The following is a 24,490-nucleotide window of genomic DNA, read 5'->3' as shown; positions in this document are numbered from 1 at the left end:
TGCTGGCAGTGGGAATATCCCTCTGGGAACACACCAGCTGTGTGTCTGTTTGGGTGCATGTCACAGTGGTGACAGTGGGTTGATACGCTGGCAGCAGGGACAACCTCTTGGGGATGTGGTGGCACCAGGAACATTCCTTTGAGGACATGCCAGAGGAAGATGCATCCCTTTGGATGCCACAGGACTGCCATTGACACATCCCTTTGGGGGCACGCTGGCTCATTACAGCCTCGGGGATGTGGTGGCAGCAGGGACAACCCTTTGGGGACACCAGCGGTGGGGACATCCCTTTGAGGACACGTTGGCATTGGGGACGTCCCTTGTGGGCACTCTCTGGGGACAGCAGTGACAAAGAGCCCGGTCGGCGTGGGGGATGGAGTGTGGGGTTAACGCTCCCCGCGACATCCGCAGCCTCGCGCCGCCGCTAGCCCCTAATCCCGCTAATTAGAGGGGCATAATTACACTCCTGATGGCTTCGCGCCGTGCTGCGGGCAGGGACGGCAGGGGCAGACAGAGGCAGGGGGGATGTCCCCTTCCATCCTTCCCCCACCACCCTCCCCATTTGTTTAACCAACACGGCCCTAATTAAAGCGTTTAATTAACCAACCCGGGTGGGGGTCCCACAGGATCCCTCTAACCACCCCCCTTGGATGGCGGGGGGTGCTTTAGAGGGGGTCTGGAGAGGCGGAATGTCGCCGATGCTCGTTAGTCTTGCCTTACCGGAGAGTTGGGGCGCAGCTGGGGTGGTCCCGCAGCCCCCGCGAGCTGCGCCCCGCCTCATCAATCACGGCACCGTTAATTGGGGTCCCGGGGCTTCCGAGGCACCAGGGCTGGGGGCAGTAAGAACAGAGAGCTCTCTGCCCCCCCGGAATCAGCCTCAGTCCTTGGGGGATGCTCAATAACGAGGTTTGGGAGTTCTGGAAGCCCAGACTCCAGGGGTGCTCCCCACCAGGCAGAGGGGGCGCCCAGCCCGGGGGGAGGTGTTTGGTTCGGCGGGGCGAGCTCGGCTCCAGTACCATGGGAATGCTCTGCCCCAAGATTGGGAGCGCTAAACCTCACGTTTGGGATGTTCGGCCGCACGTTTGGGGTCCTTGGGGCAAGACAAATCCCGCGCCGTGAGAGGAAACAGTTGAAGGGTCTCTGCCCTGAGAGGTCTGAGGGGACACTGCCCGGTGGGGCCCCGCCCACCACAGGGCCCCGCCCACATCGGGTGGTGCTAAAGATGCCAGTCACGCCCACCTCTGGCCACGCCCACTCACAGCACAAACACCGCCCCTTTATGACCGCGCCCACTACGCCCCCCCCGCCCCACATCTGACCACGCCCCTTCCGCAGGACCACGCCCCTACCCCGCCGGGCCCGCTCCCCTCTTGCAATGGCCACGCCCCCCTCTGTGGCCACGCCACATTCGCGCGCACGATCCCGCCCCCTCTGACCCCGCCCTCACATGCGGCCCGCCCCAGCGCTGCCGGAAGTTCCGCCCCCGGGCCACACGCAACTTCCGCCCGCTCGGTGCGCACCCCCATCATGGCGGCGCCCTGCGGCTCCTCGCAGCTCCCGCCGGCCGAGCCACCGCTCCGCGTCCCCAAGATGGAGGTGCTGTCGCCGGGCTCACCGGGCGCGCTCAGCGACGGCAACCCCAGCCTGTCCGACCCCTCCACGCCCAGCGGCGCCTCCCCCTTGGGCGCGGGGCCGGCGGCCGGCGGGGCCGCGCTGGGCGCCCGCGGCGGGGCCTCGCCCTCCGTCTCCTTCTCGCCTGGCGGCGCCGCCGCCGCCGCCGCGGCCGCCGCTTGCCGCGGGATGTCCTGGACGCCGGCGGAGACCAACGCGCTGATCGCCGTGTGGGGCAACGAGCGGCTGGTGGAGGCGCGGTACCAGCAGCTGGAGGGTGCGGGCACCGTGTTCGGCAGTAAAGCGCCCGGGCCCGCCATGTACGAGCGCGTCTCCCGCGCTCTGGCCGAGCTGGGCTACGAGCGCACCCCGTCCCAATGCCGGGAGCGCATCAAGGTACCCTGGGAGGGCGGCTGCGCGGGAGACGCGCCGGGGCGGGAGGGTGGGCCGGGGGTCCCCGTGCTCGGCCGCCCGCCCGCGGGTGGGTGAGCTCCTGGGACGGTCTGGGGTCACTTCTCCGGAGAGGTGTTCCTCTGAGCATTCTTTGCTCCTTAGTCCGGGGCACCGCGTCCCGGGCGTTCGGTCCCTTCAGGATCTGTCCTGAGCGTCCTTTGGCGCAGGCTGTGGGCATGCTCCTGGCTCAGCCTGTCCTTTGGCCCTGGGGCTGTGGGCACGGTGTCCCATGGGCTTGCCCTTTCGAGGTCTCCGTGCTGCAGTTTTCTGGAGCATCTCTGGCCTTTGCACGGTTGTCCCCAGGTCTGAGCCCAGCCCTTACCCTGGGTGCAGGGTGTCTCATTCCCTGGCTCAGCTGCCTGGCTCCCGCGGTTCCATTGGTGTGTCCTGGGTGCCTCCCTTGCTCCTGTAGCCTCCAGCAGCACCTCTGGGACACGGGCACTGCATCCCAGGGGTTCAGTTCCTCTCATATGGGTGGGCTGTGGCAGCATCCCATGGTCCTGAGTGGGGAGGGACACATCATCCCAGCTCTTTGTGTCTCCTCATGGGGACAGCCCCAGCAGGATGTTTCCCCTGGGTTTTTGGACCACCACATCCCCTGGGTTTCCTGCTTTGCTCCCGAGTCTTGTGGGCACTGTGGTTGACTCTGTTCCCTCCTGTGTCCTCCAGCATCCTCTGTCCATGAGGGGCTGGCACGGGCTGCTCCCTGTAGCCCCCTTGGGCAAACAGGACTCCCAGTAACAAGGGGTAGCTCTGGCTACAGGAGTGCAAAAGAGCACTCCTGGCTCTGTCCTTTGCTGTGGAGTTGTTTTATAGCCTGATGCCTTCCCTGGCTCAACAGGAATGTGCTGTGGCTTCACAGACCTCTTAATTGATAAACAGCCCCGTGGGCTATATTTTCCAGAGGGGTCATTCTAGTGCTATCATTCCCTGGGAGAAAAGGGCTGGGTTTTGTTCCTGGTTTGTGAGCAGTCGCTTTGTGCATCCAGCTTTTACAGAGAGAAGATATTTGGATGATGTGGAAATCGCTGTGGGGTTTGAGTTTGTAAGTGTGGATGATGTTTGGGAGGGTGAATTACTTGCTCTGATCTCCCTCTGGCTCTGATTTCTCCTTTCCTGACCCATTAGGCTCCTGTAGCCACTTCAAATGGTGATGGAGTGAAAAATGAACGTGTTGTTACTGCTGGGGCCCAGTTGTTGTTGTTGGTTGTTTTCTCCCTTTCTCTTTCCATCCCTTAAAAATACCTGCTGGGCTGGGGCTGTCCAGGTGTGCACACCTGGGCTGCCTTTAATTTGGAAAATACATGGAATAAGGGATGCTGCAGCATCAGGAGTGCCTGAGAGTGAGCGATTTCCACTTTGATCCCTGTTGATTAGAACAGCCTGTCCTGGAAATAGATACTCAAAACAAACCCACTTTCTATAGAAGTTTTGGGTTCTCAGTGTATTTTTCTCACATCTGTGTAAATGCTACTCAGGGATCTTTTTCCCTTGAGCACACCCAAATATTTTTTGAGAGGAGCATTGCTGCACTGCAAGCCCTCTTGGAGTGCCTCGTTTTCCTGGTGGCTTTCAAGATGCTTGTTGCTTGAATCACCTTGTATGCAAACCTGTGAGCTTTGCCACAGGCAGTTGCATGATGGAAAAGTTCCTTGAGTTGGTTTGGCTTTGTCCAGCGGTTGTGAGCTGTGATGAGAGTCAGTGCAGTGACTATCGAGGCCCCCAGCCCCAATTTTGGGGCGTGCTGCCAGGGCAGGTTGTGAGGTGTCATCTCGCTGTTAGAACAGCCCAGAACTGTCTGTGTGGGTTTTGATGGTGCTGTTGGATGGAGCTGATTGCAGGAGCATCTTGGTGGCTCCAGGAGTTTGAACTCCTTGCAGCTGAGGATTCTCCCACTTTCCCTTCAGAAGTGAGGCTTGAACTCGTCTTTGTCCCTGAAATGTTCAAGCTTGGGAAAAAAAACACCTGTCAAACAGCAGTAAAAGAGCTCAAGGCTGGTATTTATCCCCAAGAGCAGCTCCTGACAGACCTGTTAGATGTTTCTAAATTGCAGAACATTGGGGTGGGCTCTCCTTTGATACTCTAATGCCCAGCTGGGAGGGAGTTACCTGTGTTCCATCCACGAGTTTTTCTGTGCACAGCTTGGCCTCTTGTCAGGCCGTGTGCAGGAGAGGAACAGCCAACTGGATGCTGCTGTCTCTGGCACCACACACCTGAACTTTGTGTATCCTGGATCCCCACAGTGAGGGCCTGGCTTAGCACAGTCATCTGGAGCAGCAAAAATGTGGCTTTTCTGAAGCCTTTGGGCTGGAATTGCTGGGAAATGAGTGCTTGTTGAAAGCTCTAAGATCTCCTGGGTGTCAATAATTTACCTTGTTACAGGGATTATCGAGATAGTTGAGGTTGCCAGCCCTAAAATCCCAGTTTTTGTAAGATTCCAGGCAGGATTGGCTGCTTGACATTTCAATGGTCCACCACAAACAAAAGTCACATCTGGATGTGGAGGAATCGTGCATGGATTCGTCCCTGAGATGGAGCAGGAGGACTGTCATGTGCTGCAGGAACAAGAGGAGGGCACAGGCGCTTTGGAATCCTCCACACTGAGAACAGGACTGGGGAGATGGTGGTGAAGGAGCACATGGCTGAGTTGTTCCATTTATTACCCAAAATGTTGTGTGTTTCCATGAATTTTGTAGGATATGTAATGCTCATCAGGGGACAGAAGCTTGAGGTTTTCCTGCTGGATAATAAATGGTGTTTCAAACATTCCAGGTTCAGCTGGTTTTTAAATGAATTTTAGATAAGGGTGCCATACTGCTTTCCTTGGGATCACCTGCATTCCCTGGATACAGCCAAATCTTGAGTCTCAACAGCCATTTGAGCTGGAAAGGAACAAGTCAGCTTGTAGGCAGAGGGTTTTGCAGTTGTGTGGCATGGATGCATTCTCTCTTAATTCAAACAGGGTGTGCAGAAAGGTCCTGATGCCGATTTTTGCCTGTCTCTTACCATCTGCTTGTGCTTTTCTGCACATCAGCAGCTGGAACAAGGCTGCTGTTGGGTTGGAGCTGCTCTGGAAAGGTCTGTTTCAAATTTAGGGATTCACATGTAACTATTCCAGCAGCTATTCCTTTGGAAAGAGACCTTGAGTCCGACTTGGTGGCTCTGAGGTAGATGGCTTGGGGAGCTCTGCAGTTGGGAGCTGCAGGAAGAATGGAACATCTTTATTTCTGCTTGTTGCATTCCCAGGAAAGCTGTCTTGTGTGCCACAGCATCCTCATCCCAACAAGTCATGTTCTATCCTTAATTCTTGCTTGTTCAGTGACACACTCTGTTCTTTTTACCCAGCCCTTTCCTATTCCCTGTGTTCCTGAACAAGGATTTAGCCTGATTTTCTGTCCTGAAACTCATCACCTTCCCACAGCAGCAAATGGAGAGCTTTTTGTTTTCAGGTTTGACCTTAGAGCTGGGATTTTAAGGCAGGTGATGGAGTATTTGGCCAAACCCTTTCCAGCCTTGCCAGGATCCTGTGCCCTGCACCAGGCAATGCTGTTTCAACCAAGCAGCAGCAGGTTTGCTGGGAGTTTAAGCACGGGAAAATGAGCCCTTGCCTTGTGCTGTGAAGCTGTTGTGTGAAGGCCACACAGCTTGAAGATCACAGTCCTTGGGGTGATGGAACACGTTCCATTGGTGAGATGAAACTTCATCATTTCATCCTCTTCCAGCCACCCCAGGTGGCTGCAGTGACAGGATGCTCTGGGAAAGCTCAGGTGCTGCAGTTGGAGCTGTGCCACTCAAGGGGTTTTGATTTTCAGGCAGCAAAGGCTCGTTTTGTTTTAAAGGAATGTTCTTGAAATAATGGGCTCCAATTGTTTCTTCAATACCAGATTTTAGGCCTTTTTTTAAACCCATGGAAGATTTTCTGCTTCTCTCGCTTGCATCTGTATGGAAGATGGAATCAAACACTTGTCCTCCTGATGGCACATGGCTCAGTTGGGCTGAGAGAGCATTTCAGGGCTGGAAATCCTCTGGCTGTGGGTGCAGCTGGAGAGCCTTTCCCCAGCAGAAACAAATCCCTTCTTAGAAGTTGCTGTTAAAACTAATTTGGAAGCATTTTTAAAATGTCATTTCTTCAGCTACTGCAGAAATTCGAGTTCTGCTTTTATTTTGCCTTTCTCAGAGTCAGTGCCAACCCATTGATTCAAAGAGAAGCAGTTCCAACATCTTAACTCCTGACTGCAGGAGTTCCCAAGTATCACTGCCAATCCAGTTCCACTGTTGGTTTTCCTGTGTGTAGCAGCCTCTTCCTCCTCCAGATGGGTGACTGGAGGTTTTGGCTGGGTTGTGGTTGACCACAAAACTAATTTGTTTTTCAAAAGGAAGATAAATACCTTGAAGATGCTGGTTCAGTGCTTAGAAAGAACAAAGTGGGGAGTGCCACAAACCCACATGAAACGGGAAGAGATGGAAAACCACACCTGACAATCAGCTGTTGGTATTTCTTGCTTTAGGCAACGCTGGTGATGTCGGGGGCTTGTTTGTAAGGAGGCTGTGGTTTTAGCTGCTCTGTGATGTAAATAGTCTGTTTGTAAATCTTGCATGGAGTTGTTTTTTAAGGCAGGAAAAGCTGCTCCAGCAAAGCTGTCTGGGAAGCAGTGCTCACTGTGATCTAGTGTGAGCTGCTGGATGTTAGAGGATTTCAGCCAGAGTTCCATCCTTGGGTCCAAGGGGTGGAGTGACTGTCTTTGTGATTCGAAGATGTCAAATGATGGGGCATTGGTGCATTTCACAGCAACCAGCCAACCATCCACCTTCAGAGCAACTTTGCCTTTGATTTGAGCTGACAGGAAGGATGGAGGGGGACTTTCTACAAGGGCCTGGAGTGGCAGGACAAGTGGGAATGTCTTCCCAGTGACCGGGGAGGACTAGATTCTATATCAGGAAAAAATTCTTCCCTTTGAGGGTGGGGAGGTCCTGGTACAGGGTGCCCAGAGAAGCTGTGGCTGGAAGTGTCCAAGGTCAGGCTGGACAGGGCTTGGAGCAACCTGGGATAGTGAAAGCCCAGGGCAGGAGGGTTTGGAACAAGATGAGCTTTAAGGTTGCTTCCAACCCTGTTCCGTGATTCTGGATTTCTGTTTCTCTCGAATGTGATTTATCTTTATCTGAGTTTGTCTCAGTCCCAGCTCCCCATCCCATTAACTCCCTGGGTTGTGATGTGTAGAGGTGTTGAAGTCACCTCCCATTCTTCCCTTGGCTTACATAGATTCAGATGTACTGAATTTTCTAGGCTAGGCTGTTTCTTGCCATTCCTTGAATCCTTCCCAGCAGCCCAGCTTCACACTGGAGGATCTCATCTGCTCCAGTAGGTGGAAGCAACTTTTTGTTGACATTTACAGCTGGGAAAAATAAACCCTTCAGTGACAAAGAGCAGATTTAATTGTTTCAATCCTTTCTGGGGCTGTGGCAGAGGAGCATTTCTGGGATATGAGTGTCATGTGGAATGAACCCTCTTGGATTTGCTCTCAGCCAGGGTATTTGCAGAGTGCTGTTGTGCTGGTAAGAATCTGGCTTGAATTGCACATGTAGGATGAGTGTCTTCAGGAGCCAGTGGCTAATGCAGCCGTGTTGTGTCTGTAATCCTCTGGTCCAATCCTTGTGTACCTGGGCCATCCACTGCTCATTCCATGGGTCCAGAATGATTCCCAGAGGGAGCTGGGAGTGATGGGGGGTTACTTTGTTGAGACAGGAACAGTTGATGGTCAGGAACTCATTGCAGGAGGACATATGTGCAAAACTTGAGCATTAGATCTCATTTAGGGAGATTTGTGGACGTTAAATCCTAGATTGGGCACACACCTTTTTTCCCTGTAGTGTCTCTGACTGTGGAGGACTTGGGAAGATGTTAAAAATCCTCCTGATTCTTGCACTGTGCTTCCAGCACTGTCACAGGGGCAGATTCCTGCTTACCTCCCTCTTGCTGAGTGTGTAAATTTGGGAGCCAGGCAGACAGTGCTTTCTGGACTGCTGTGGTTTTACCTATTACCAACCCTTTCACCACCAGTGGTGAAAATATGGATTCAAGGCACTTTTGTATTTTAATTCCAGCTTTTCCCACTGATTTAGGGATTGGTCTCCCTGGTGATGTTTTTGCAGCACAGTTGGAATGGCATGGACCTTCCTCTAGAGACCACAGCATCGCACATGGCTGGGACACTGTTGGATGTCAAGTGTTTCAGGGTTCTGAAGTACACAAGCCATTTCCCATGTGGTGCTGCCCATGTTGATGCTTTCTGCCACTTCAGTGAAGCTCAAAATGAGCATCACTGAAGTTGGGAGTTTCCAGCTTGGAGTTTTCCCTCCCACCCATGGAATGATTTGTGCTGCTCTTCCTCTGCTGGATGGCCTTGTGGACTCACTTCATTCACTTGAGAGTGAGGAGCAGCAGGGATTTTAGTCTGTGCTCTCTTGAGGGCTGCATAGACATGACTTCTTGAGTACATCTCAGACCTCTTTTCATCCAGGCTGCTGCAGTTTGGATTTTCCTTTAGAGTCTGGTTTTGTGAGTGGTGTAATGATGTTTGTCCTGATCACAGTAGATGCATGCAACTTCAAGTTTGATTTTTGGAATAAGCTGGTTTCTGAAGGTGACCTGCTCAGGTGTGGCTTTCATTGCTCCAAAGTAATGTTTGAACGGGTCATGCCAGGAGCAGGTTGAACCTTACTCAGGCATCTTGTCCAGTTAGGATGGATATCAGGAAAAGGTTCTTTCCCCAGAGGGTGGTTGGGTACCTACACAGGCTTCCCTGGGAATGGTGATGACCCTGACCCTGCAAGAGCTTCAGGAGCATTTGGGCAACACCCTCAGACACATGGTGGGATTGTTGGGGTGTCTGGGCAGGGCAGGAGCTGGACTGGATGATCCCTGTGGGTCCCTTCCACCTCAGGATATTCTGTGATTCAGTGATCTCTGCAAGCTGAGCTCTGTCTGGAGGACCATCCACTAATCTAAACTCTTGGCAAAGTCATTGGCTTGGTAGGTCTGGAGGAGGGTTGTGCTTCTCTGCCTTCTCAAGCTCGAACAATTTCATCCCTATTCTTTTCATCCAGCGCTGGTTTAAGAAAACCAGGAGCTCAGAGCATCAAGAGGCAGAGATGCCCAGCTGCCAGCCTTTCTGCAGACAGTGCTAGAGTCTCCTCTCTAGGGGTCAGGCTTAATTAGCAACAAATCCCTGAGAGGGCTCTGAGTATCCTCAGCATTCTGATAGCAGCAAGCAGTGGAGCATCTTTCCAGGTTGTGGATTTGAGCGTGCAGCACTGTGGGGTCTGTTGTCACAGCACCACACGTCACTGGTTTCCTCACCCTGATGGGACACAGCCTGTTAAACCCCGGCTTTGTTCGCTCTTGGCTGCTGGCAAAGTCTTGTCTCATGGGGGCTGACCTCTGCAATTTTCTGTGAAGCTTCTGGTTAATAATTCCTGTCCAGGCAAGAGCTTTTTTTAAATTATTATTATTATATTTAATTGTGATTTAGAACTTGGCCGTGGTGTGTGTGAGTTTTTGTTCAGTTGCAGCTCTCCCTAACAAAAACCCGTGTCTGCCCTGCCTCAACTGATATCCCCTTACCTGTGCTGCCAGGGTGACTTTGCTTCTTTGTTGTCCAAAGACAGCTCTGGTTCTTACCTCAGTCAAAACAATCAACTTGTCTATATTTACCCCCCAGCCCGTCTCCCCTCAGGGCATTCCCATCAGTTTTCCACTGTACTGGAGCCAAATCCTTCAGGAAGTCCTTGTGTGTTTGGGTAAATCAGGATACAACCAAGGCCTTGCTCTTTGATGTAGAGAGTAACTCACTGCTACAGTCGTGTCCCCAGGGCTGTGTCCCCAGGGCTGTGTCCCCAGGGCTGTGTCCCCAGGGCTGTGTCCCCAGGGCTGTGTCCCCAGGGCTGTGCTCAGGCAGATGTGCAGCCAGCTGTGGGGCTGGAGCCTTTGCAGACTGCGCTGTGGCAGCTCCTGGGACAGACCCTGAGCTCTGGGGGCTGTTTCAGTGCTGGGCTCTCATTGTCCCAGAGGGGTATTCCTGTTTGGTCCTCATGCTGGAGATGCAGTGATGTCATCAGCTGCCTTCCTGCAGTGGTGTGTGGCTCTCCCAAGAGTTAGAGGTGCTGCCCTTCTCATTTTGTTTTGATAAACCACAGAAATGCGACTTGTTGAGGCAATACCCCATGTAAGTCTTGTGTTCTCCTGCCTTGCACATAGAGCTTTTAACCTAAAAGTTCATGAGCTGAAGCTATTGCACAGATTGTTACCTTCTGCTCCCAGGAACTTAAAAAATGGAGATTTCAAGACCTTTCACTGTCCCCTACAGCCACTCCAGGCTTCAAAAGCTGTTTCTTTTGTCCCAGTGTAGTTTCATCTTGTGTTTCCTGAGAATATCCTGGCATGATGAGGGAGGGAGCTGTTGGGCAGTGCTGTTCTTAATTCAGGGTATAAAGCTGGGAGCTCCTCTCGATTAAGTAAAAGAGCATCTTTGAAGCTGAGTGTTGTGTTAAGTGGTGCTCTGGGACATCAGGACCGCTTTAGGCTGCTGTTAAGAATCACCTTAAACAGATGAGTGTGGACACAGCCACAGGCCACCAAACTGCCCTGCAGGGCCCATAGCTTCTCCTTGTGTAAGAGCATGTCTCTGATCAGGGATCTGGAATTCCGTGTTGGACAACCTCAGGTTATATATAAAAAGCTTGCTGTGATCTGGTTCTCCCTCATCTTATTTTTTTGCTGGAAGGAGGACCATGTCTGCAGCCTTCCTAAAGGTTTTTCTCATCCTCATCCTGCAGTTCCTGCAGAGCTCCAGGTTCTTCGGTGGCTTCACTTGTAGAGATGAGGACTCGTGAGTTAGAAATGGTGAGAAAATCCACATTGAGCTTTGTGACTGTCTCCTCCTTTGGTTTTCCTAATTACAAATTAAGCGGGGATAATATGTGTTCGTGTTGCAGGCAGTGTTGCAGAACAATAAGCAAAAGCCTCGGTCTCTTCCAGTCTGAGCAGTCACTGGGCAGTGATCAGGTCTGTTTTCAGTTACTTGTCCTAAATTTCCTGCTTTCTGTATCTGTATCAATATGTGTATGTGCACTTCAGGAGCCACGGAGCAGGAGTTGAGCTGGACACCGGGAGGAGTAGAGGAGGTGCGTAAGAAAAACCCGGATCTTAGATCCTGGAGATCAGAATAACCTGGGGAGAGAAGGGTTAAGTTAGATTATCAAATGGCCAGGTTTCCTGAGGTCTGAGCAATTATTTAGGTCTTACCTCTTCTCTGAAGAAGAGAAGCCTGTGGGTTTACCTGAAACAAGGCTGACTTGTGGTATTTGGAGGGAACATCAGAAGTGGTAGGGGCTGCCTTTTGGAGACACTGGGGAGAGCTTCCAAGAAAAAGGAGCTAGCAGGAATTTTGATTCTCCAGCACACAAGACCAAGGAGTCACCGGCTGCTTAGCCACAGGCCTTTTTGTGCTTTAGAAAGCCCTGTGTTTGAGATTATCTCCTTCAAATTTTAGGATATCTGCTTCCAGAAGTGGAGGTAACACAGGTGAGCATCTGGGCAGTCCCCCCAAAAGTATCTTGACCTTTAAGAGTAATGAGCAGTCACACTATTGCTCATTTATTTTCATCCCCCTTCCTGTGTTGCTCCCTTTAGTTTTCCTACTGCATTTCCTGCATTGACTTGCTGTTAAATTATTTTGATAGTAAAATAAGCCAGATTGCAGCCTGACTGAAATAATTAATTACTACTAGGCTGTTACCTAGTGTGGGATCCTCCGTGACCCCATTGGTGGGGAGAGATGTTTGAAGCACATGCTGAAAATAGGGTGTGAAAATAGAGTGGCTGAGGGTGTTGGGCATTCCCAGAGGGCTTGGCCAAGCGTAGGGGTGCTTTGGAAACAGTTTGTTTCACTTGAAGGCTGCTAATAAATTCAGCTGGAGGCTCTAAATCCGTGTTTAACTCCTGTGGATAAGCTGGGGCAGGTACAAGAGCTGGGGTTTGGGAAATACATTTTAAAAAAATCTAACTTGGGTGGATTTTACAAAGAGTCTGGGAGTGAAATGACTTTGCCCGTATCGGTCAGTGAGATTTGAGCTGGAAGGAGAGAAATTGGAGTGAGAAAGCTGAATTCTAACAGCCAAATGTATCTATGCCCCAGCCTGAGGGAACCCTCTTTGCACCAGCGGGTACCAACAGGTTTCTAGGCTGAGTTTTGGTTCTAGGTTGCCATAGCAGGTTGTTTTCCACCCTGCTCACAGACAGAAAGTTAAAATGTGCTGGTGTCCATCCAATGAGGATCTATCTGTTTATCCTGAGGTAGTTGTGGCAAAGTGGGAAGGGTTCCACCTTAAACTGTGGAATAACTCATGCCTGTTGCTGCCTGTGTGTTTATATGGGTTTTTTTTTTTTTATTTTGTGTTATTTTCGTGTGTTTTTGTTTAAAACAGCAGAGTAATACTGACTTGCTGCTTAGCGGTTTTGCTTCTGCCCCCAGGGCTCTGAATCTCAGGAGGAAACTGGTTAGAAATGTATCCCTTTGCTGCTGATGCTGTTAAACCAGTGTATGAGGAGCATTAGGTAGGTTCCAGCTTTCTGGAGTTTTAAAAGTTCCTTTCTTTGGGGGGAAAAAAAACCAAGTAGTTTTTGTAATGATATGTCCATTACAGTCCTCCTGCAGAAAGCCAGGTGACAGGACTAGTCCTTCCCAAATTAATGCCTCTCTTAAATTCCAGAGACAGCTTTGCCATTCAAGTCAGCCTCAGCAATCTGGTAAATTTAATTGCTAAAAAAGTTAATGTTTTCTAGCAGTTTACCATTCTGAAAAAAATACCCAAGACCCAGCAAACCTGAGGCATATCATTGTCTTTCAAAATCAGAGCAGTGGTAGAATTAAAACCACACTGAGGGTTGTGTAGAAAGCTTTAGGTTTTTTACCCCCAAGTAGTTGTCTTCTTCTCCAGATGAGGGGGAAAACATGGATTGGAACTATGTTTTGGAACTGTCCATTGGCTTATCTAGCAGCAGTGAAGTGGCTTAGCCCTTGGTGTGAGATGTCAAAGGGGTCACCAGAACTGGATGAGGCTTTGGCACCTGTGTGGGAGGTTCTGCCACAGGTCTGTTTGAGAGGCTGCTCACACCAAGCCACCTCAGTGCTGTTACTTACTTGATACTTGATATCAAAGTCTGGGAACTGGGAGCATTATTGATTTGACCTCTTTTAAATTTCAGCAGCTTCACAAGAGACAGAGTGAGTTAGTAAGGAATGCAAAAATATGTAAGTAATAAATATTTCCCTAGCTGAATAGCTTAGGCATATTCATTTTGTACCTTGTGTCTTACCAGAGTAAGGAAGGTTGGACTGTCTTTGCTTTTGGGGGAAATCTTTCTGTTTTCCTTTCTCTCTCCTCCCCGCTTCCCCCTCTCCAAGCTGTGGGCACAGCACCAGCTCTGCTTTCTCCTCCTTGTATTAGGTGTGCATTTTCCTGGCTGATTGGTGTCTCTGACTGAGGGGCTCTTGGTATTTTTATTTTATTTTTCCCTGCATCCGTAGGGAATCCAGGGATTTTTTTTTTTTTTTTTTAAGTGAGAAAGAGAATAAATCACCCAAGTTAAATCTGAGGAATCTGTAGCTGCTACACGACTTGTCCTGTGTCATAGATGTTAACGCTAAGCGGGAATGTCGAATATACATGATGCTTCCTGGTGGGTGTAGATTAATTTGGGAGCATTGCTCATGAGTGTGGGGCAAATATGACCAACAGAATAAACCCCCAAAGCCCTAAACTCTGCCTTTGTGACTGTGTGTTAGTGCCTGTGTGCTCGGCCAGCCCCACACCCCTGACTGAGCTGCTTGTCTCTCTCAGACCCTCCGCAGGTGCTACAGCCGCGTGAAGGAGCACGGCGTTGGCAAGAGGAAAAGCAGCTACACGTTTGAGCAGCTGGAGCAGGTGTTTGGGCAGGGAGGATGGGACTCCCAGCCCTGCCAGCCTGTCCTCATCAACAGCAGTGGCTTGTACCAGGAGCTGGAGTCGGATGGCAGCACGATGGAGGAATACTCTCAGGAGGACTGGGGAAACCACAGTCAGGATCTTCACTGCTACCAGACCGGCGAGCAGGAATTGGGTAAGAAATCCCATCTTGGCGTCTCCGTCCTTGGATTTTACCTGTGCTCGTTGCTGTCTGGCACACACATATCTCTGTACCAGCTTTCACCTCTCAGACAGTGTGCTCACCGTGCTAAACACATCCTTGGGGAGAAAAGAGACAGAAATTCCTCAATTAATCAATACCAAGCCATGGTTCTTGAAGTACCTTAGGATCAGGACTGGAGGGAAGAAGAGCTGTTTGGCCAGAAACAGTGGAGGTGACACTTTCCCTGTCTCTTCTTTCACTCTCAGTTTTACTTTCCCTCATGGGATTCAGGAGATACTTTCCCTTTCTGTGGTACCTGGGTATTACCATTCAAATACCATTTACTTAAATTGTGAACAAGGCTTCAGCCTGCTGTTGGCGACACCAACAACTCTAAAAAATGTTGCTCTTTCTTATTTACCTTGATATATTAATATTAAACATGTCAATATATTTATATCCAGAGGTGTGGCCTTTTTAAAATGAAAAAATAGCAAGCAAGCTCACACTCGATGTTTGAGACCTAAGCCCAACTCCTCCACGTGCTTTTCTTGCCCGAATTATTTCTGTCTCTGCCTAAAAGTCGGTATTTTAATTAATTTGGAGGTTTAATTGTTACCCATGGCTTTTTGAACTTTTTTAAACAAGGTACCACATCATTGATACAAAACACACTCCAGTCTGAGTAGTTCTGTGGAGAAGTGGCTTTCTCGAGGCATATTTCTCTGAAGCTGCTGCTCTTATGGGTGTGTGTTCCTCCCTTGCCTGAGCAGGGTTTTTTCACAGTGGAAGCTTTAAGTTGATCAGATCCAATGGAGACGCAGGTGAAGAAGGTGAATTGTATAAAGGCTTTTCTCCCTTGTAGGATGAAAGAGGGAGAGGAGATGCAGTCCCGTGTCTGTACACATCTGTGTTTGGGGGACTGGTGAGTCAGGATGCTTTGAAAGAGCCTTCGATCGCAGTTTAATGTTAAAATTTGCAAGTTGGCTGTTAACCGCATTCCTGATCCTCAGACTCCTTCCCTGGGGGATTTAAAAGTCAGAAATATGTGGGAGAGAAACAGTGGGGAGAGGAAAACGTTACAAAACGTATGTAAATGATGGCTAATTCTGTCTGGTATGGCTGGTTATGGTGAGTCAAGCTGGGATCTCCTGGTTTGTCACCAGTTTCGGGGACATTTTCATGCGCTTGGGCTGACGATGCCCTTCACGCTCAGAAGTTGTGAGCAAAGCACTTGGCACACAACGCCTGAATTGAACACAGATGCAGTTCTGCTGCTGCTTCCTCTTCAAATGTGCAATTAGAAGCAGAGTTGCTTTTTCTTATTTTTTTTCCTTGAAACAATGTAGTTTGCAATTCTGTCAATGTGTGATTTAATAGGAGGGATTGGAGCCAGAAAGGTTTTGCACTTGCAGAGAGAGATTCAGATCATAACTGACCATATCTCTTCCAAGTTAAAGAAAAACCCAATCAATTACAGAGGGTGTAGGAGCTGAAGCTGTCTCATGCAGAACTACAGCAGACTGCCTGGCTTAGGAAGCAACTCAGATTTATTTTCTATTTAATGTCAACCTCTTAAAAAAAAAAAAAAAAAAAGCCGTAAGAACATTATTTAAAATCTAATTATGTGTTGGAATTTTACCTTTCAGATGAAATGCCTACCACGAAAAGAACATTAAAGATAAAACAGGAATCTTCAGAAGACACGCAGTAAGTAATTTATGAATGTTTTACCCTGGAATGTATTTCCCTGGGGATTTTGTGCAGGAGGGGAAGATATTTGAAACTTCTGTTTATAATTATAAATACATTGTGCAAGACTATTCATACAGTTGAATCTGCTTTATGCATTATTCCCATTACCTCAGAGCAGCTGAAAAGCTTCACAACTCTGTTTCTCCTTGCCTTTGCCATTCAGCAAAGAAAATGAGACTTACTACATGGATGTGAGGACTTAAACCATGGATAGAATCCCAAAGAACAGCTCCCTTCTTTGGTGGGAAGGCATGCCAAAGCTTGAGAGTCTCTGATTTTCATTTTTATAACTTTCCAGACCTTACTTGTAACCTTTTGGCTGGGTTTAATCTAACAAACACTGGAGCCTTTTGAAAGCTTTGAGCATGCGGCTCTCCATTGCCTCTCCAACAATAACACAGAGCATTCCCAAAAATGAAAGGAATTGTGCTGTATTTACTCTGCCCAGGGCTGTGTTCTGCCAGCCTTTAGGGGTGGTTGTGGATCTGTCTGCAGTGGGAGTGAGCCCAGGCTCACAGATCTTTCAGGGTTCCACACAGGAGCTCCCACACCAGTGGGTTTTAGTGTCACTGGGGTTTTCCATGGTGGAAAATCAGCTGCTGTAGGGTAGGAGGTCAGCAGCACTGGGAACAGCAACAAAACATCCCTGATGAGTCATACAGAGCAAAGATTGTGTACTGTAACTCAATGGGGGAAAAAAATCCTCTAAAAAGAGTAACATAAATATAAATAAGTAGAAATGGAAATAAAATAACATAAGAAATGAAAAATAATTTTAAAAGAAAAATAATTAACAAGAAGTTTCCATGGCAGTGGTGTAGCTTTGGCAGACTCCTTACTTCAGGTGGATATTGACATAGCCAAAGGTGGCTTTTTTCTTCACATAGAGCAAATTCATTTTAGCAACTCAGGGAGAACTTGGAGAAAAATAGCTTTTTTCTGTATAAGATTTATTACTTGCCTCCTTGATCAGTTTCTTGGTGCTGTTCTGGAGTAATTTTATCTTTTAGGAGTTCCTTAGCAGATATTCCTGAGTTTTCTGAGGTGAAGGCTTGGACCACATGAATCTTCTCTTTGAAATTTTAATGTGTACATGAACAGCTGAATTAGATTTTGGTAAATGAGACCTTTCAGAGTTTTATGTTCATTTTTCCCAAAAAATTCCCTCTAAAATGCAGTGGAGTCTGAACTCTGGGGCATTTTGTGAAGCGTCCCAGCGATAAACTCGTCCTACGTGCAGAGTGGAAGCACAGAGCATTTTCCAATGCACAGATTTGCTGAAAACTGCTTTTTCCCTTGTCTATGAGGAGAAAGAACTTGTAAACTCTGACTCAGTAGGTTAAAAGCAGTCAGAAGATGCACAGCTGATACAAAGATAAGCTGGGTATTTATTTTTTATCTTAAAAAAATAAAATTTCATCTAAAAGCCGCAGTAGATAAGTAGTTGTCAGACTCTTTCATCTCTTTGCACAGCATTTTAAAATGCAGATAACCTAGTTCAAAGAGGGGTTCATCTGCCTTCTTGGTCAAAGGCAGGTTTTTAGCAGAAATTGTCTCCAGAAATCGTTCACATCCTGGTGAAACTTTGTGGTGTGCTTTTGGACATACAGAAACAGAATTCTAGAAAGATTTGATTTGGAAGGAACCTTTAGCTCATCTGATTCCATCCCTGCCATAGACAGGGACACCTTCCACTGTCCCAGGTTGCTCCAAGCGCTGTCCAACCTTGGAGACTTCCAGGGATCCAGGGGCAGCCACAGCTGCTCTGGGCACTCTGTGCCAGAGCCCCACCACCCTCCCAAGGAAGAATGTTTTCCCAATCTCCCATCCAGCCCTGCCCTCTGGCTGGCAGTGGGAAGCCATTCCCTGTGTCCTGTCCCTCCATCCCCTGTCTCAAGTCCCTCTCCAGCTTTCCCCCAGAGCCCCAGCTCTCCCAGCCTGGCTCTAGAGCAGAGGGGCTCCAGCCCTGGGAGCATTTCCATGGCCGCCTCTGGACTGGCTCCAGCAGCTCCAGGTCCTGCCTGTGCTGGGCCCCCCGAGCTGGAGGCAGCTCTGCAGGTGGGGTCTCACCTGAGGGGGCAGAGGGGCACAATCCCCCCTCCCCTGCTGCCCCCGCTGGGGACCAGCCCAGCACAGGGGGGTTTGGGCCAGGGCCTGTCCAGCTCTCACCCACCAGCACCAAAGTGCTTCTCCAGAGCTGCTCTCCAGCCCTTCATCCCCAGCCTGGGTTGATCCTGGGGGTTGCCCTGATCCAGGTGCAGCCTTATGAGATTCCCCAAGGCCACTGACTGAGCTTGTCCCAATCCCTCTGGATTCCACACTGTCTCTCAGTGATGGAGCAGGAGCACATGGAAGGCGAGCACGTTGCTGCAGGTCACAGGGCAGGTTTGTGTGAAAGCCAAGAGCTGTTTACACCCCACCACTGGTGTCTCATTCTCTCCTCAGATCCCCAAGGACCCGAGGCAACGATGGCTCCGGGAACTCACTGCACTGAGCAGGGCTGGGTTAATATTTGTGCTCTTTGGTTGTGCTCATAACTGGCAGTTCTTTGCCATCAGCTCATATAGCCAAGTGCTGTTGGCACAGGAATGAATGTGAGCAAAGAGGAAAGCAAGGGATACGGAATGTCTGCACCAGGTTCTCCAAGTACCAGTGAATAAATATGGTTGGGTGAAGATAAGATGTAACTGAGCCCCAAAACACTGAAAGGGCTGGGGAAAACTGAGTTATAAATCTGGGAGGAAAAAAGGCCAGTTGCAGCTTTAGGGATTTAGTGGGCATCCTTTAGATAGGTTTTAGTTACATCAAGTGTACAACCTGCTTGCGTGTCAGAGGGCAGAAATCCCATCTCCTCTGAACTTGCCAACCATGTGGGACAGCACAGCTGTCCCCACTGGGGCAGTGTGTCACCAAGTGACACAGAGAGAGCCATGGGCTCCTCCAGGGGGGCATGGTAAAGGTGCTGCAAACGCTAGAGCCCCTCTGCTCTGGAGCTTGGCTGGGAAAGCTGGGAGTGTTTACCTGGAGGAGAGAAGGCTCCAGGGAGAGCTCAGAGCCCCTTCCAGTGCATAAAGGGGCTCCAGGAGAGCTGGAGAGGGGCTTGGGACAGGACACAGGGAATGGCTTCCCACAGCCAGAGGACAGGGAAGGAATATTGGGTAGGAATTGTTCCCTGGGAGGGTGGTAAGGCCCTGGCACAGGGTGCCCAGTGGTTGTCCCTAGATCCCTGGGAGTGTCCAAGGCCAGGCTGCACAGGGCTTGGATCAGCCTGGTCTAGTGGAGTGTGTCCCTGTCTAGGGCAGGGATGGGGATGAGAAGAGCTTTTATAGGTACCTTGCAGGCCAAAGTGTTCTGAGTCTGTGACACAGAGGAACTTCACACCTTTCACTTTATTTTTGACAGTATGGGAAGCAAAGGGCAATAAGTAACCTGTGTCCATGTCCGATCCTCCATCAGGGTGCTCCTTCCCTTTGTCAGTGCTGCTGTTGCCTGCCCTTGGCTGTTGTCTCCAAATAAACGGTTTTGAGAAATGAAAATACTACTTAAAAACTTTGGGAAGTGGTTTGATTCACTGTCGGTTTTGAGAAGATGAACTAGAGAAAGCTTGTGGATCTTCACTGAAAGCAGCTGTTCCGGGCCCTTTGAAGTCTGCCTGGTTTGGAAACAGCGCCTTAGAACAAATTTGCGCCTACTCTTGTCTCAAGTCTTTCCTCATTTGAATTGCAAAAGCTTCCAAGGAGGAAGAAATGCAGGTCTCAGACTCCAGCAGGGAGGTGATGGTTTAATGATGAGGGAAAATCCAACTCTAGGGCACCTTCTGCAGCTGAAAAGTGAGATTGTCCTGAGACACACAACAGGTTAAACACTCTGCTCAGCTCCCGTTGTCCTTCTGAAAAGTGAATCATATTTACAATATAAATAAAGCAAATACATAAGTACATGTTTAATAAATAATTTTAAATAGTTGAATGAATGAAAATTACATTTGAAATTAATAATTAAATAATAGTAATTTTACTGCTTATGATGCCTTTGCTTGGCTAAGTCGTGGAGATCCTGGATACAGCCCGGGCATGCAAAGCTCAGCCAAGTCAGGTCCCAGCAAAAGTGAGAAGATGCTAAACCTGAGAAGCAAAAAAACTCCTTAAAATTGGTCTTTCCCTGTTTTCCTCTGTGCTGGAAGCAGTGAGTTCCCTGTGGAAAGCCCTTCTCTGTCTGCTGCAGAAGCTCTGCTCTGATGCAATGATTCCCATTCCCTGCAGGAGCAGTCACAGTGACTAATGCAGCCAAGCTCGGGCTCTGGGTTGTGCCGAGCTAAACCGAGCAGAGTATTTATAGTGCACTTAATAAAGGTGGGGGCTTTGCTTTCTGTTCCTCAGCTGTTGAATGAAAACCTGCCCACGCCGTGCTCTCCTGTCTTTGCCTTGGGAAGGGAATAACTGGAGCTCAGCTGTCATCAGGAGTCGAGCGTGTGCCAGTGCTGAAACCGAGTTGTGCTCCAGCACTGCCCTGTCCCCTTGTCTGTCCTACCCCCTTGTGCCTGGATGGTAAAGTTGCACTTCTAGAAGCCTCAGAAAGATATTTTCCAAGCATGGCGAAGCTTTAAATCAGTTTTGCGTCAATGTTTGAGGAAATGGAAATGGATTTGGGGTGAACACACATTCTTCTTGTCTGGGATTTCTCTCTGTTGCTGCTGGGTAGTGGAACTGACTCCTCAGGAATAACTTGCAGTAAGAATCAGAATTTCGGTGCTGATGGAATCAGCATTTTTAAGAACCCCTGGCACAGTCAGGGCTCTGCTTGTCCAGCCTGTCCTCCTTCAGTGCTCTAGAAACTCGCTTACACTCCAATTGTGGTGGAAATGCACTTCCCAAAGTGCCTTTGAAGGTCTTGTCAGGGAACTTCTGGTGTGTTTGGTGCTACAAGACAGGTGAGACAGATGAAGTGATGATGGATGTGATGCCGGTGTCACTGTGAGGAGGGAGCTGTCCCAACCTGGGTGCTCAGGAATGCTCAGGGGGGCTTGGACAGCACAGGTGAGGTTTGCAGATGGTGTGCACCAGTCATCCATCACATGTCAAAGCAGAGCTCTGTGTCCTGAGCCCAGTGCCCTCAGCCTGCTCCAGAGGCCTCCATCACCTGCAGGACATCCAGCAGCTGGAGAACCTTGCCAGAATCACGTGCCTTGTAGTTAGACCTGTAAAAGCTGTCTTTTGGGGTTGAAAGGCTCTAAAGTGGGTTCTCTCCAGCACCACAGGAAGGCTCTGCAGCTCCCAGTCCAGTTTTCTTTGGACCCATATATACATTATGATGGAGAAAGGCCTACTCCCCATAGGGATTTATTGGGCAGGAATGCCTCTGCCAGAGTCAGCCTTGGTTGTGGGGTGTCATATCTGCTCTTAGAGGCCTTCGTGTCCCTCACCAGTCTGATGCTGGACTCCACTGGGAAGCTCTTGGGAAGGGCTGGTTTTAGGGAGTTTAGGTGATCTTGAGGAGCCTGCAGGAGGAGGGAAGTTTGCCCCGCAGAAGAAAACCTGTATTGTCTGGTACAGTATGTCCTCCTGGTGGGATGTGGAAGGAGGAAAAATCCTCCTGGGAGTGCAGTGGCCTCCACAGTTCGGCTTTCCAGATGTGACACAATGGATAAAGGAAAGAGTTGCATGGAAAGATCCTTTACATCTCGTTTGTTGGACCAAGAGAGATTTCTCTGTTAGCAAATGAGTTGCAATATCTTCCTACAGCTTTGATTATAGGACAATAACTCCTCAAATTAGGAGTTCTCCCTACCAGCTAATTACACCCTAATGGTCTCATTTATCCTGGAGGAAGCTGTTCCAGCTCGCTGCAGGTGCACGCGGATGCTCTCTCCTGATGTAAACCCCTTTCTGAAACCTAGCTGCTGGGAATGAAAACAGATTTTTGGGAGCATGGGGATTTCTTTTTTGGCTCTCTGGAGGGATTGCCGTTGTCTTTCCCTCAGCATCCAGGATGTGTCTGAGAGCACCTGCTCCAGGGGATTGGTCCCTTGAGCTGTGTTTCCACCCCAGCAGTGGCTTCATGCTCCCATTGTAGGTTTTACAATTACAGTTCCATTTGCTGGCATTAATTTGGGGATAACAAGGAGGCAGAAGTGTTTTGGGTGGCAGTTGTGAGTTCAGGATGCAGCTCTTGGACCATGTGCCAACAGAAGCCCAGGATTGTAAAAACCCAGTAGTTGAGTGTGTATTTATTCAGCAGTTCCAGATACATGTTTGTCCAGCCTGTCCCTCCTCATTTCCCTTGGAGATGCTTTGATATCAGGAGGAGCTGGGGTTGGGTGGGCTTGTTTTGGTTTTGTCAAGATTAATTTAAAATTTCCTCATCAGGGCGTTGTTATAACCCATAAACTGCCCCAGAAATGGATATAGTAATAAGAAAAATCAGTCAAGAAAGCTGATGGGCATTAATGTTTTCTTAAGGTTGGTGCGTTCACTGGGAAAGTTTTTCATCTCTGATGCCTTTATCCTTCTCTCCCTGTTTCTTAATTTCCAGGAAGCGTGACGTCATGCAGAACATTATGCAAATCTTGGAGTCGGTCCAGTTGAAGTGGGAGCTGTTTCAGAGCTGGACGGACTTCTCCAGGCTCCACCTTTCTAACAAACTGGCCATTTTCGGCATTGGGTACAACACCCGCTGGAAGGAGGATATCCGTTACCACTACGCAGAGATCAGCTCCCAGGTGCCCCTCGGCAAGCGGCTCCGGGAATATTTCAACTCGGAGAAACCGGAGGGTCGGGTGATCATGACCCGAGTACAGAAAATGAACTGGAAGAACGTTTATTACAAATTCCTGGAGATCACCATCAGCGAAGCCAGATGCTTGGAGCTGCACATGGAGATCGACTGGATTCCCATCGCTCACTCCAAACCCACTGGAGGGAACGTGGTGCAGTATTTATTGCCAGGAGGGATTCCAAAAAGCCCTGGCCTGTATGCCATCGGATATGAGGAGTGCCACGAGAAACTCCCCTCCCCTCTGGCCGAGCACCGGGCACCCGACCCTGGCACTGAGACTCCAGGGGAACTCGAGGTCCCCTCCCCACAGGCCTCCCTTCGGGTGGATATGGAATCTGCCCGGATTATCTACTGTTACCTCGGCATCGCTGAGGTCCGGACTCTCCAGCAGTGCCTGTTTTTACACTTCCAGGCAAACACCAAAACCTTCAGCAAAGATTGGGTCGGGATCAACGCCTTTTTATCTCAGAACTGCGTCGTAGAGCCCGGCGTCTCCCCCAAATCCATCTACATCAAATTTGTGGAAGTGGAGAGGGATTTTCTGTCTGCCGGCTCTTTGGTAGAGTGCCTGGAAAAAGCCATCGGGTACCCCTTAAAATTTAACAACTGAGTCTCGTCCTTCATAAGGATCAGGGCTTTCCGCCCCATTTTCCATCTCACTGGGATCCTGTCGGTTCACATCCGGGCACAGGGGACTTTTCGGCCTGGGAGCGTTTTGGGGTGCACAGAGGCCGGCTCCCCAACGCGGGGCCCGGCTCTGGCCGCTGCCCCAGCGGGGCCAGGAGCAGCGCCCGGCCCGCGAGACCACTGTCGGTACATTCCACATGGGACAAGCTCGTGCACACGGCGTTTTCATACACAAACTGAGGGTCTGGTCTTTTCCTTTGTTCCACGGTGTCTCATTTGGATGCATCCGTCTCTAAGTGTTACTCTGGATCTGACTCAATAAGCAATAGATAATGGCGAGGGAAACCCCAACTCCCGGCCCGGGGACTGTTTTTCAAAGCCACCCTTAGGTATCTTGTATATAATTTAGAACTTCACTTTTTTCACCATCGAGTGTTCTCCTCTCTCCAAACAGTGTTGCCTGCAAAGACTTTGGGTTCCGTGATGTATTCCACATCCTTAGTAGCATTGCCATATCTGCTTTTATTTTATTTTTTTAACATTAAAATAATTCCTGGCCTTTTTAATTTTTCTTTTTTTTTCTTCATTAATTTTTCTCTATTTTTCTCTTTTTTGTCTTTTTTATCATTATTTTTCTCATTTTTCTCTTCTTTTCTTTTTTCTCTATTCCTCTTGTATTTTTTCTTTTTTATCTTTTTATCTTGTCTTTTTTGGTGTTTTTTTAATTTCTTTATCGTTTTCCTTTATTTCCTTTTTCTTATTTTATTTTTTTTTAATAATTTCTATTTTCACATTTTACCCTTTTTTTGTCTTTTCTTTTTCTCCTTTCTGTTTTTCTTTGGGTTTTGTTTTTTTGGGGGGTTTTTTTTGTTTTTTGGGTTTTTTTTTTTTTTTTTTTTTTTGTTTTTTTGGTTTTTGTTTGTTTTTTTCTAAATCGACTTCCAAAACTCTCTGTTGTGAGAATAACCTGGCAGCTGGGAAAAAAAAAAAAAAAAAAAAAAAAAATATGATTCTTTTTATTTGTTTTGTTGTCGACCCATTGCTTATGGATACAATCAAAGCTGTGAGAAGGGGAAGGTGGGGAGGGGGAGGGTGTGGGAGGGG

The 24,490-nt window shown here is 49.0% G+C and overlaps 1 protein-coding gene across 8 annotated transcripts; it reads left to right on the top strand.

The window, feature by feature from the left end:
* The first annotated feature begins 1,521 nt into the window (after positions 1–1,521).
* MSANTD2 (Myb/SANT DNA binding domain containing 2) lies at positions 1,522–23,952 on the top strand. Of its 8 annotated transcripts, XM_066334939.1 has the most exons (6): positions 11,061–11,244; positions 12,594–12,676; positions 13,328–13,373; positions 13,963–14,221; positions 15,880–15,940; positions 22,517–23,952. In XM_066334939.1, exons 3-6 carry the CDS (start codon positions 13,362–13,364, stop codon positions 23,367–23,369), a joined length of 1,185 nt encoding a protein of 394 aa, XP_066191036.1. In that variant the 5' UTR covers positions 11,061–11,244; positions 12,594–12,676; positions 13,328–13,361; the 3' UTR covers positions 23,370–23,952. The 8 variants fall into 8 exon arrangements, 6 of the variants coding, with proteins under 6 accessions (XP_066191033.1, XP_066191039.1, XP_066191036.1 ...); XM_066334941.1 differs by having other exon boundaries at positions 11,061–12,676; positions 13,331–13,373; XM_066334938.1 differs by having other exon boundaries at positions 11,061–12,676.
* The last annotated feature ends 538 nt before the right edge of the window (positions 23,953–24,490 follow it).

The sequence above is a fragment of the Sylvia atricapilla genome, chromosome 23 (assembly GCF_009819655.1).
Source record: "Sylvia atricapilla isolate bSylAtr1 chromosome 23, bSylAtr1.pri, whole genome shotgun sequence".
In the NCBI taxonomy this organism is placed as follows: Eukaryota; Metazoa; Chordata; class Aves; order Passeriformes; family Sylviidae; genus Sylvia; species Sylvia atricapilla.
Note: the sequence above shows the minus strand (reverse complement) of the source record. Positions and strands in the feature narration are given on the sequence as shown.

Coding starts and splice junctions, on each gene's coding strand:
- MSANTD2 (XM_066334936.1), top strand. CDS start 1,528: ATGGCGGCGCCCTGCGGCTCCTCGCAGCTCCCGCCGGCCGAGCCACCG. Junction 2,008..13,962: donor AATGCCGGGAGCGCATCAAG/GTACCCTGGGAG, acceptor TGTCTCTCTCAG/ACCCTCCGCAGGTGCTACAG. Junction 14,222..15,879: donor GACCGGCGAGCAGGAATTGG/GTAAGAAATCCC, acceptor TTTACCTTTCAG/ATGAAATGCCTACCACGAAA.